Source organism: Pelecanus crispus, chromosome 2, assembly GCF_030463565.1.
Source record: "Pelecanus crispus isolate bPelCri1 chromosome 2, bPelCri1.pri, whole genome shotgun sequence".
NCBI classification, from domain to species: domain Eukaryota; kingdom Metazoa; phylum Chordata; class Aves; order Pelecaniformes; family Pelecanidae; genus Pelecanus; species Pelecanus crispus.
The window spans coordinates 107,112,033-107,124,796 of record NC_134644.1 but is presented as its reverse complement, the minus strand read 5'-3'; the positions used below and the strand labels follow the sequence as shown (position 1 = coordinate 107,124,796).

Genomic DNA, 12,764 nt, shown 5'->3' with positions numbered 1-12,764 from the left:
TTTTAATTCAAAAAGGCAATGCAAATTGGGGAGAAAGATTGCTCTGTCATTATAGGATTTTGTTTTTAATTCTCATGTGTTACAGCTTCTGTAGTCGACGTCATGCTCATCTACTTCTTAAATTAAGGACAAAGAGTAAGTATGGAGAACTCATGGTATTCCAGTAATAAAGACCAAAACTCTTGGCTGCCTCATACTACTTAGCCCACTACGCGTACTCCCTGGGGAAAGAAGACAATCTCTGCTGTAGCATCTCCTCCTCCATCCAGGCCTTAGCTCTCCTTAACAAGCTCTGATGAGCTCAATTCAATGAGCACACGAGGAGAAGATTAAGCAACAAGCTTCTGAAGTGTTTCAAATACTTGGCGGGGTGGGGGGCGTTTCTTAGGCACGTAATTGCTAAGATAAGAATATCTCATGGTTAAACACTGGGCATCCAGCAGCCCAAAGACTCTCAGAGTTACCTGAGCAACTACAGCTGCAGCAAACAAATAAGGACTTCAGTTCTTAATGTAAACCTTAACAATAAAACTTAACATCACAGGCTGATATTACTAGTCTTTTGTGAGAACTTTATAGAAAGTTTCATTGTCAGTATCTTGACTCAGTGAAAAGGTGAGCCAACTAGACTGTTAAACACTGAGATTAGTCTTATTTATTAAGGACAACCATAAAAATCAAGTAAAGTGAAAGTGTGAGTGTCCTTAATTCCCCTCTCCCCCCCCAACTTGATTCAAGTTAATTTGAGAAACTATCACTGATGAAAGTGATAGAATATATACAAAAGTATATGCAAAAGTAATTGCAAGTATGTAGAGTGACTGGTTTAATAAGCTGATACAAAATCAATCAGCATGTTTCCTACAACCGCATTTATTTTCTACAATTGCAAAGATCAGGGGCAGTTTATTTGTGTAGATCCTGCAGTGATCTCTGAACAAAGACAGACAAAAAACTCAGTAAGAAAACTTCAGCAAAGACTGCATATCAGACTTTGCCTTCAATATACTCCTCCAAATGATTTCATTGCCTTACTTGAAAATAGGCTTTTAGGGATGGCAAATTTGAATACTTAACGCTATGCTTTTGGTTAAGATCTCCCAAGCACACACCATATTAGACAGATGATAGGAAGAACAGAACACCAAGTGTGAAAGAGAAAGAAGCTGAAAATGCAGCTAAGTACTTGAGATCTGGGAAGGTATTCCAGGTCCAAGAAACAAACCCCAACAAACCAAAACCAAACCCCAACAAACCCCACCCAAACCAAACCACCAAAAACAAAAATCAAAGAAACAAACAAAAAAACACCAAAAAAGCAAAACAAAAGAAAACCCCCACCAACCCCCAAAAGATCTATGATTCTGGAAAAGGCTGCTCAGGAAGGAGGTAGGAAAACAGTCTCTTAACAGAGACAACATTATAATGAGAAAGAAAGAAATACTATTGGACTTGTAAGTCAAGGAGACTAAAGCGTATCTCCTGAAGCACATTACGTACAGACACCCCTGTCCATTTTGCTGCTGCTCTGGAAAGGCTACAGGCAGTTACACAAGTATGCTGTTCTACACTGTATTCAAGGCACTAGAAGAGATCTGCTCAGAGGAAGAGATTCTACAACCATGTGTCTAACATAACTGCTCTTCAAGAACACGTACGTTCAAACTTTTGTACCAGCTCCCCAGCACATCCCTACCACTCCAACATAGCAAGGCAGCTGAATGCTTCAAAGCTGCTCACATACCCTAGGTGAATACTGCCATGCCTCTTTTCCAGCTGAGGCTATAAAGGGGGTCTGATATCCCAGTGACTCAGAAATTTAATCCCAGAGGCGTTTAAGTTTCCTGCGGTCATGAATTGGTCTTACTGATCTTTGGGAAGGGGCAAAACAGAATCTCCTTGGCCACTCCTGACAGTTTGAAGAATCAGCTTATCTTACATTTCAGAAACTGACTTGATACTGTTCACTCCCTTAAAAGTTTTGGTTTTTTTTTTTAATGCTTGAGATCTCTTTCAAGATCACAAGACAGGTGCTCTTACTGTTGGGCAACTACATGCATGCATACAAAACACAAAATGGTGCCAGTGGAAGATGCTCAAGCAGACTTACTGACTTTTAAATCTGCAAGTAAGAACCAAGACACTTGAAGAATTCTCATTATAGGGAAAAATCCTCTCTAACACCATAAAAGTTAGATTGTCAAAATGGGAAAGAAAAAGGTAAATGAAATCAGTTACTTTTCACAGATAATGCAATTGACTTTTTTCTGTCCTCTAAGGTTCTCTTTAGTTTGGGTTTGGTTTTTTTTTTTTTAACAGAGCACTAAACCAAAACTATTAGGTCAACAGTAAGTCCCAGGGACATGCTACAGATACAAACTAATAACTCTGTACAGTGATTCCTCAAATTTCCAACTGTGATTCTTCTTACAAATTAACAGTTTTGTAAAGCCCATATATTATGATCTGTATTGGTTAGAACTGAATTTCTGCTGGGATTTGAAGCCACTTGCAACTGGTACTACTCTTTGGGAGTCAGAAGCCACTGTGAAGAAACAATGTCTGCAAGTGCTGCTCTTCCAGAAGCATAAAACAGAAAAGCTGATCTTAGACTATAAAAAGCAACATAATAAAAATTTTGGCACTATCCATTTGTCTTTCTATGTGTAGCAGATGTTCCTTACATTTTACTTATTATGGGATTAAAAAGCAACTTTTGGGATTAATACCAGCATAAAATGCATAAGTTTTGGCATATAATTTTCATGTATTTCTGGGTGTGGGGAGAACCCAAAGAGGCAACCATTTGTTGGCATGTGTACAAACAGCAAAGCAGAAAAGCTCTGATCCCCTCCTGGCTGTGCAAAAGTCACCTTACAGTCCAGCATGATTCCTAGATGGAGGGAAGGCCTGAGCAGAACACCATCCTGACGCTGACAGTGGAGGTTGTGAAGAACTGCACCATTGGTAGCACTAATGGTTCTCTGACTCCTCAACAAGCCAATTCAATTTATAATCCCAGCTCTTTTTTCCCCATTAAATGAGACAGGCTGAAGAGATATAAATGCATGTTTATGGATGCAATGAGAAAGGAACACTAGAGATTGCCCTGACAAATTTCGAAGAACAGGTTCACTGATGTATACAAACAACTCGGGGCTAAATGATGGGGCAGGTCCAACCACACTTTAGATTGCTGCCTAGTATATTCTTCAATACAGTGAGTAACTTACTGGCAGGATTGCACAGAAAAACCTAAATCGGGATTTACTTACAATGCTGATCACAGTCTACTCTGGCAAACACCACTTGATTCTTATCTGGATACTCTTCCTTAATTACATTAGAAGCTTCCTCAAAAATAGGATGTAGCATTTGGCTGAAGCGGCACCTGTGGACAGAACACAAAATCATAACTTCAAAACAGTAACTTGAAATATTTTAATTGATGACTCAGGGAATATTTCAATCTTTGAAGGAAAAAGGAAAAAAAGCTATTGGAAAATAATATCTACTTGTAATCATCCCAGTAAGTGACTGGATAAAAACAGGTTCAAAAAGTAACTTGAATAATTCATGTGGGGAAAAAAAATAATTCTAAAAGAATGTATAGTTCAAGATGTGCCCCCCTGCTTTATCTGCTTAAGAAACACCATTAATCAATTATAAGCCTTTAGGAAATATATTCTATTCAGGAAGTCTGTTGTTCAGTTTTTCTACCCGAATTATCCCTGGGGAAGTAATTTTTAAAATATAGTAAAAGAAGTTACTGGGATTGTTGACATTCAAATATTCACCAACAATCACCTTCGAGAACTATCACAGAGATAACTTTGGATTGCTTATCATATTATTGCTCAAGTTTAGTAGACTTCTAACAGACTGCTATTACAGCATTATGAACTAAGAGAATCCCGTGGGTCCCTTCTTCCAGTCATGTCAGATTTTGATGCAGATCCTCTCTTTCTGCCCATGGGAAAGGCTGTAGGATTGTAAAGAAGCTTTGGCGGTTTTGGGGAGTTTAGGGTAACATTAGTGCACTAGCCCATTATTAATATGTCAATATAATTATTTTATATTTTGTTCTTCTAAACACATGGTAGAATTTTAAATTGAAGAGGTATAAAGGCACTGTAGAAGCTGTCAGAATGAGACCTCATGGAACAGACTTGCAATAAAACAGCCTGCACTGAAGCCCTGCTTAAACTTAACAGTGATAGCCTGGGGATGCTGTTATGAGTACAACAGCAAATGTTCAAGTGAAGACGCAGGTTTTGCTCTCAAAATACAAACAGGGCTTAAGGTCATTTTCTGAAAGAAACCTGACTCCAGGCAGCACAACTGTATGCTACACATTTACATAGCATGTATATGTTACATATCGCTTTCTTGTCCCTCATTCTTCTCCACCCTTACAGCAGAGTATCTACATCAGCAAAACTGATCTGTTCTCATTCAAAGGTCACATTACATCACAGGCTGGCAGTATGCTGTGTTGAGGGGTTATTACTGAACACCTACATGTAATGATCATAAATAAGGCTGTAATGCTTTAAAATTATGGCCTACTATAATGTGAATCAACTTGCAAGCATACGCAAATCTCTAAATTCAACGCAAACGTATTCTAGAGGACATTTGATAACAGTAGGTATTTGCAGAAAGAGCTGTGCTAATAGGGTCCTAAAACAGTACGCTTGCTACCTGGCTATATCAAGTTTTAAAATATTGGTATCTTCCCTCTATCACAGAAGTATCAGAACATTGATTTTTAGCCTCCTGCAGTTTGTCTTTTGCAAAATCCAAAAATGCTTTTTCAATGGAAACACAGACCCCAAATTTCAGTGTATTAAATTCACTCTCCATAGGTTTGTTTTCTTTGGTTATCTTTAATAAAACCTTTTAAAGTAGTCCATGATCCACCAGGTATCTGCAGATCACAAACTGAAAATAACCATCTTAAAATTTGCTTATTTTAAAAGGCAGCCTTTATAGCATAATTCCATACAGAACAGGTAAGAGATTAGACCTAGTTTCTTACTCAACTAGTTACTTAGTTGTACTATCATTATAAAGAAAGACATTTCAAACAAATATTTTACCTGGTAAACAAATGCAATCTCTCCAAAGAAAAAATTCTATTGGTTTAAATGTGCCTAGTATCAATTTAGTCTGTGGTAGCAAATGAACAGATGCAAACTAATTGAACATAAAAATTGTCTATAAAATGACAGAGGTATATACAAAGGTTATTAACCTGATTTAGATTGGTATAATGTCTATCTTTATGCAAAGTTTAAATGAAGGCATCAGAAATATCTTTGCTGAGAACTTCATTCTATATGAAAAGACCGGGTATGAATTTTTCAAAATCACTTTTAAAAAACAATTAAAATCAGCCTGCTACTAGTTGGATGAATTATCAGTAAAGGCAAAGTGTAAATTTTTCATGTAAAGCTCTGTGCGCTTGTTATTTCTAGGCCATACAGACCTACAGACTTAGACATATAGTGGGATGTGAAAGTGGTGAAAGGAATCAGAAGTCTAATCACCTACACGACCTTTGATTCTGAAGGCCAATGTTTTATGCTCACAAAGCAAAACAGCAGGGAGAGGCATATTTAAAGTGTAGTACTTCGGTTTATATATTGCTTTACATTATAAGGCTATTTACATGCAAGATTACTTTAATCAAAGACAGACAATCATTTATTTTTCTAACCTCATTTTCTATATTAATTTCCATGTTAAATTTTATTTTCTCTGAATATTTTTCTGGTTTCTTCCTTGCTGAAGAGTCTTTCAAAAATATGGTGGAACAGAACACTTAAAATTACTTCTTACACAATGAAAAAAAGGGGTATGGTGCTTAAATTAATTCTAACAATGATTTTGCATGCAATTTTTTTTAAAATATAATTTCAAGTAAACTGTTCCCTCCAAGTATGTCTTTCACAGTGTCTAACCAATCTGGCCCCAAATTCTTTCCTTTTCCAGTTGCTCAGACTTCATCCTTCAATTACAATTTCTCTAGTTCTCCACTTGGAAGATCTTCCAGATTAGAGAAGGATTTGATTTATAGAGTAATGTCAAGCCTTTTTCTTTCTAGCACACGCGCACAGGACCAACACAGAGGAAAATGGAAAAATTGAGTATTTTGGACTATCCTATGTTAAGGAGCAAAAAGTTAATGAAATCTGTCTTGCTGGGGGGGGGAAGAAGGAAGGAATCGATTACATCGCATGTTATTCCATAGTACTATAGAAGCCTTTTTCCTCTCATAGGAGCCCTGAAATGCCAGAACAGCAGAAGGGGAAGTAACCAGGACATTAAAAAAACAGGAAAGAACTAGTCTGAAAGCTACATACCACTGTATTTTCAATTGGAAAACTATAGCCAAACATGACAGTTTTCAAAGGACAGAAGTTTAAACATAGAAAAAAACAAATCTGTGTAACTTACCAATCAGCATAAAAATTAACTAAAGCAACATCTGCATTGTCTGAAAGAGAAAGAAAAAACCCAGTGTCACATTGTGAGGCAAACTTCTTTGTGCTTTTATCTGAGATTATAAAAATACTCACAAAAACTATAAAAGAAAATATTTCTAGATTATTCAGCATACAGCTTAGTCTGATTGCTAGAAAACTGCTAGTATAAATCTTATCTGAAATATAATCTATATCAAATGGGAAAGTGATGAAAGAGGCCTTCAGTCAAGTTTTTATTGACTTTATTGATATATTAGACATTAAAAATGTCAATACTTAAGGTATTAAGACACAAAATAAACAAGTGACACATGAAACAAAGTAATTCTGGGTTTAAAATTAAGGCACTGAAAGCCAGAAGTTGTACTCTAGTATATCTTTTAAGCATTAGCTAGATTATTTGTAAGTGTTAAAAAACAGTTACAAGCTGAAGTGTCAACTATTTGTGTTAGAAGAATGACCAACATGCAACCTGCCTGTGCAACTTACTCTGGTCAGTCTTTACCTGCCTTATTTTCCAAGAAGCTGGATACTAAGGCAAAAGGTAGCAGAGAAATCTTCAGTCCCCAAAAAAGAAAAATGCTAAGGGACACTCCAAAAAATGCAATACTATAGGGGTATATATGATGAGGAAGTGAAATAATGCTTGTATACATTATTTTTCACATACCAAAAAACCCCCCCCAATATATCAAAACTAGAAGGACAAATCTCCTGCCCCCAAATAAATTACGATCTTTACACAATAAAACCACCATGCTGTAAATTGATTTTTATTATTAGTAGTGGCCTATACATTGAAAAAACCTTGAAATAAATACTGGAACTATAGAATACCAGCTATAGCTTTATAAAGCAGAAAGGGTGCTAGACAAATTTGCACTATTGACAAAAGGTACAAAGCAGTTACAAGCAAAGATTAAGATGTTGGAAGCCTGGAAAAGACAACATGCTGGAAAAGACGACTCTTGACAAGGCTGGGAAAAACTACAGTTTTGATTAAAATTACAGATTTAAGATTTTCATTATCAGCAAGGAATGCAAGTGGTGAACAGGAAAAAGCGCAGAGAAATTCAGGGTTACCTCCAAGGCATAAAGTATCTATTGAAAGCAATAGGATAAGTTTAAAAAGTTCTTACACTTGGCATATATTCTCTTTTATGAATAACATTTTACAAGAGGATTCATTATTTTCCACTGTATAAAATGTATTTGCAAACAGACCTTATATCACCTAATCATACATTTACTACACAAAGCAATCTGCAATAGTAGGTAGACTCTAGTACAGACCTAAATAAAAGAATATAAAGATTTTTTTCTGAATATATTTGAAACAATGTAATAACTTTTCCTGCGAATACAAGCAGATAAAAGCAAATTGTATATTTGTCAGGCAAAAAGGTTTCAGACAAGGAATACACATCTGTTTAATTTATGAGTTTCCTTTCTGTGAGCCACCAGAAACAGGACAATGCTTAATCTGAGGAAAAACATAGCTGAACAAGCAAGGTCCTTAAGGCCCATCACCATGGGTTTCAGCTGCTGCTATTTTTTGGGGACCTTTTAAAAAGCTCTTTCGACAGTTTTTGGTTATGTAATCAAGCATTCCCATCTGCAAACAAGATACCAGGTATTTTTCTTAGACATTTCAAATCCTCATTGAGATTACAATGAGCTAATTTCTTAGGTGATACATTAGTTCAGACAGCGAAGTTTGATCACAGGCATTTAATACTTCTATGCTGATTGCTATTCATATTTTCAAAGCTAAGGTATGCATATTCATTTAATAACACCGCAAGATTCATGCAGATAAGTGACTGTAGACATAAAAAAAAAATCAAAGTACTCACTTAAAATGTCATCTATATTTCCACTATCTAGACTTGTTATTTCACTTCTTGTTGGATTAAAAAGCCAAGACACCTAAAAAGAGAAAGCAAACCAGTAAGGTATGTAAAGTTTCAGCAATAAACTAGTAACATATCTATGATTTTAAACATTGGAGTTCAAAAGCTGGAGAAGAACATTAAAATAATCGTAATTCAGTCAACGCATTTCAGGTGACAGCAGTACTACAAATATACAAATAAACACTATTTACAGAAATACTTTCACAGTTAAAGCAAAATTGGCTCTCTCTTCATATGATTCTCTATTATGTTGGCAGAAACGTTACAGGTAAATTTCGTACCTTTAGGAATAACATCTACTCATAAATCCACTCTGAAGAAAGAAATGCAACGCCCATTTTACCACCGAACAATCTCACATGGCCCAGAAGCACCTAGGCACAGTGGTTTCACCCAGAGACAAGTAATTCCCTGTGTCACTTACAGGGCATGTCTGGCTAAAGTTTCTCATTAGGTAAAGCTTGCAATTGCCTCCATTCTTATGGCTGTTTTAGAAAACAGTTTCAGTATATCTAACTGAACTAGCTATAGTCTTTCATCATCATCCGTATTTTTTCTTGACACTGCTTCAGTCCCAGCACGCGATTGGCATATCAGACTATAAAAACTGAAACACCATGTCAGCCAGTTCATTCAATTACAAAGCAACACACGTATTACTCTTAATGTAACTATCACAGCAAGACGCAGTTTGACGGAAGAGCACTCTCATATTGACTGCAACAGGCCCAGTCCTTTTATCTCAAAATGTGGCAGCAAAAAATGGGGTAGAGTTGCTGGTCTACCCCAGGTGAGAGAGATACCAGTGAGTTACAGCTTATTTTTGCTTTGAGAGAGATTAGCGTGCAGCAAGTTTTTGAACTGGACAATACAGATTCTGGTCTGGGACGTGAATGTTTCCATCCCGAGCAACCTGGTCAGAAAGTCAGCACTTCTCTAAGCAGGGCCAGGGATCAGACCAGATGCTCTACTGAGATGCCTTCCAGCCTCATTTTCCGTGATTCTGTGGTTCCATTCATGGTTTCCATGATTCAGCTGACAGAGATGGCAGGAAAGGAAAAGGAGGGGTTTTGGTATAGAACTGTCAGGAACGTACAAGTCAAGGAGCCAGGTAGAGACCGGAAATTCCCAATGATACCAGAATAATTAGTCTTTGCACTGTGGCACGACGTACATACTGTTGATGTTCCTGGAGCTTTAGTTTACTCCTTGCAGATGCAAATGAAATCTGCCCATGGCTAGAGAGGCAGAGCTGACAGCTGCTTTTACCAAAGACACCCAGGAAAAATTTCGATGGAAGCATAAAGAGCATCCAAATAATGCCACACAGAGCAGCTAGATACAAGGATCCAGTGATACAAGGATCTCTGTATTTATGGAAGAGCCCGAGACCTATCCTGGACCTATACTAGAACCACGACTACAAGCCGCAAACCCACAGGGCACACTCATCTTTGAACTGGTCACAATTTATCAAAAAGACTAATTCAATGTCAAACATCGAGTTTTCTAACATTTGTTGCAAGTGTGTATCAAATATTGGCCTCTCAAAAACATTAGCCATACTGGATGCCTGCTGTCCTTAAGATTAGCTTCAAAAATTGTGGGAAACTTCTGCAGCAAGACATTGTCATAGCTCACAAACTATCACTGTAAATGGCACTTAGATGAGATTTGCACCAACCATTTTCAGCTTCTGATTTATGGATCACTAAACACTTTTCAGTGAGGATACTGATCCTTTCATATTTCCCACACAGAGGCCGCTGGGTAGCACATACACTCCATCTTACACTACAGGCTGAAAACGTACCAGCTGTTGTAATACAAAATACATACCAATGCTCCTCACTTGGTAATTGGACAAGATACTTATCTTATATGCAAGTCTAAGATCCGTGGCAGAGTTTGCACAGACTTCCTGTGGCACTTAAACTGCCTGACACAAATGTCTGAACCGTGGCTTTAAGATGACTGTACAGAAACAAAACTAACAGTTGAGCCGTAAGGTCCATAATTGAAACTAACAGCATAACGACATGGTCTGCCAAAAAACAGTCGATTAAGCAACACATGCAATGCACAAGTTGTGGCAGGCCAGTATTGGGGAAGTTCCTTTGAAGATGCTGGTGTTGCTGACTGCTGAGCAGCAACAAGGGATGATGACCCTGCCTTCAGTCTTTGCAGAGGGAAGCTACATATATGGACCCTGGTCCGCATCAGTCAGATTACCCCTGGATGAGTGACAGCTTGCAGTCATCAGTGCAGATACCTCCCCATCACCCCCTGGACGGTGCATGGGATGACAACTTCCACGGTGTTGCTATGGGGAGGTGCTGGTAGTAGTAGTCACATTTGTAGTAATGGGTAGTTAAGTGTGTGAACAAGCCGGCATGGTTTTTGTTTGTATGCACATGCTGTTTTGTTGCAAGTGTTAGGTTAGACATAACTTGTATACAATTGAAGCAGTGGCTATGATTAACAGTAACAGTTGGAATATTGCTGTAGGCAATAAAGGACAGTATAACTCAACATTCATTTTGTTGGCCATCATCTGATCCTACCACAAGTGACTTTGCAAACTCATCTAAGTTCCAAGGCTTCAGATGCCCTGCAAGGTCTCAAGAACCTCTGATTGTACCCTTGAAGACTACAGAGTTACTTACCCTGCTTATAATCTTGGGCAATGCTTGTTTACACAGAAAATCCACGCAAGCCTCTAGAAAGCATGAACTTTTTAGCTGCTGCACACAGCTCTGCATCAGCATTCATACTTGGAAAGAATTTCCGCAGTAGGTCTTAGTAAAACTATTTTCACAGGAACCCAGCAGTTTGTATTGTTTCAACATACCGAACGGGTTAAGATATCAGTTTCTTAAACCCACATGGCTCTTTCTAATACAATTTTACAGCAGCAACACAAATCTTATCTAATAGGATAAATTATACATAAATTAAACATAACATAGATAAGCATATTATTTGCAATCGGGAAATAGGCTATGTTATTCAGCAGATATACTTAAACAGATCAGGAACTGTAGTTGCATTTGTAGATTGCTACAATACACCTTAACTTGCAATGCAAATACTTAACTGCAAAATCAAAGCACAGGGCTTACTAACCAATAAAACCCTCTACTAGACTGTCCTATGTGCAGAAAAAGCAAATTAAAACTAATACTTCTTTATAGCATTAATAAAATTTTTGATTGCTTTCTTAACTCTTATTGTGGAAAAATGTGGTGCAAGCTGCATGTACTGAAACAAAGACCCCAAACATCTTCAAATGCTGAAGGTGAAAATGAAATTAAGTTGTATATCCTATTGCTGCTTTATATTAAACAGTAGTGGAAAAAAACTGAAACTAAGAATGTCTTTCTCCAAAAGTTGCACAAAACCTGAGATAATCGAAATACTTTTTCCACTAGAAGTATGAAAAATTCTATTCTGTCAAAATAGATTCATAAACAAGTTCTTAAACATTTTTATACTGACTAAATAATTATGGGTGCCAAAACCTTCATAATAAGTAGATGGACTCAGGGGAAAAAAAGCATTCCTTTAAGAAATGTCAATAAATATGCAAGACTCACTCCAGCTGAAGCTTTCACAAAGGTATAATGCCTGTAAGGAAGAAAACACATCCTTTTGACCCAGTAATCTTGCTGTCCCATGAGATGCAAGAGGGTTTATGATATTACTAGTATTAATATTTAACAAGAAGGAATACAAATTCTTATTTAAATTGCTAAGAAGCTGTACTGTTTTGAGAATTTTTTCTGACCTTTGATGAGGCCTGTGCTTGATGCCCACAGGCAGGAAACAAGACATTTCTGAGGAAATAATTTTTGAATGTCAGCTGCACACTTCATAAAACAGATATTGAACATATGTTTTGAAAAACATACTGGCTAAAAAAGTCTTCAGCATTTTTTACTTTTAAATGCAAACTTTGCATTCCACTGGCCTACATCAGAAGGACACATGGATGACTGTTCACATTTGTAACTGGGTTAAAAAAAAAAATTCCAACTGACCTCACAAGATAGCTACAAGCTCACTGAGGAAAGCATCTTGCAAAAATAATTCAAAAGGAAAACTGGCTATGTAAGTACACCTGAAAACAACTCAGGTCATTGCCTTTATATTGGATAAAATTAGCTATATTTTTATATTTTTTTTAAATGCTTAAACTACTAAAATCTGAAGGTAAAACTAAGTAGCTATGAATTTAAAAAAGATACAGTAGAATATTAAAATACTAAATACTCAAGTGTGAAACTGCACAAGTTAGATAAGCATGTGTATAATCTACTCACAATTGTTTAACACTATAGAAAAACAACAAAACAAA

The 12,764-nt window shown here is 36.9% G+C and overlaps 1 protein-coding gene across 2 annotated transcripts in view; it reads right to left on the bottom strand.

The window, feature by feature from the left end:
- Positions 1 to 12,764, bottom strand: part of ERP44 (endoplasmic reticulum protein 44) — a 55,446-nt gene that overhangs the window by 25,864 nt on the left and 16,818 nt on the right. For both annotated transcript variants that reach the window (XM_075705191.1, XM_075705192.1), the window contains exons 2-4: positions 8,348 to 8,420; positions 6,463 to 6,502; positions 3,276 to 3,391 (exon numbers count right to left, since the gene is read on the bottom strand). In XM_075705191.1, coding sequence (XP_075561306.1) covers positions 3,276 to 3,391; positions 6,463 to 6,502; positions 8,348 to 8,420 — 229 coding nt within the window. The remainder of the gene's footprint in view (positions 1 to 3,275; positions 3,392 to 6,462; positions 6,503 to 8,347; positions 8,421 to 12,764) is intronic.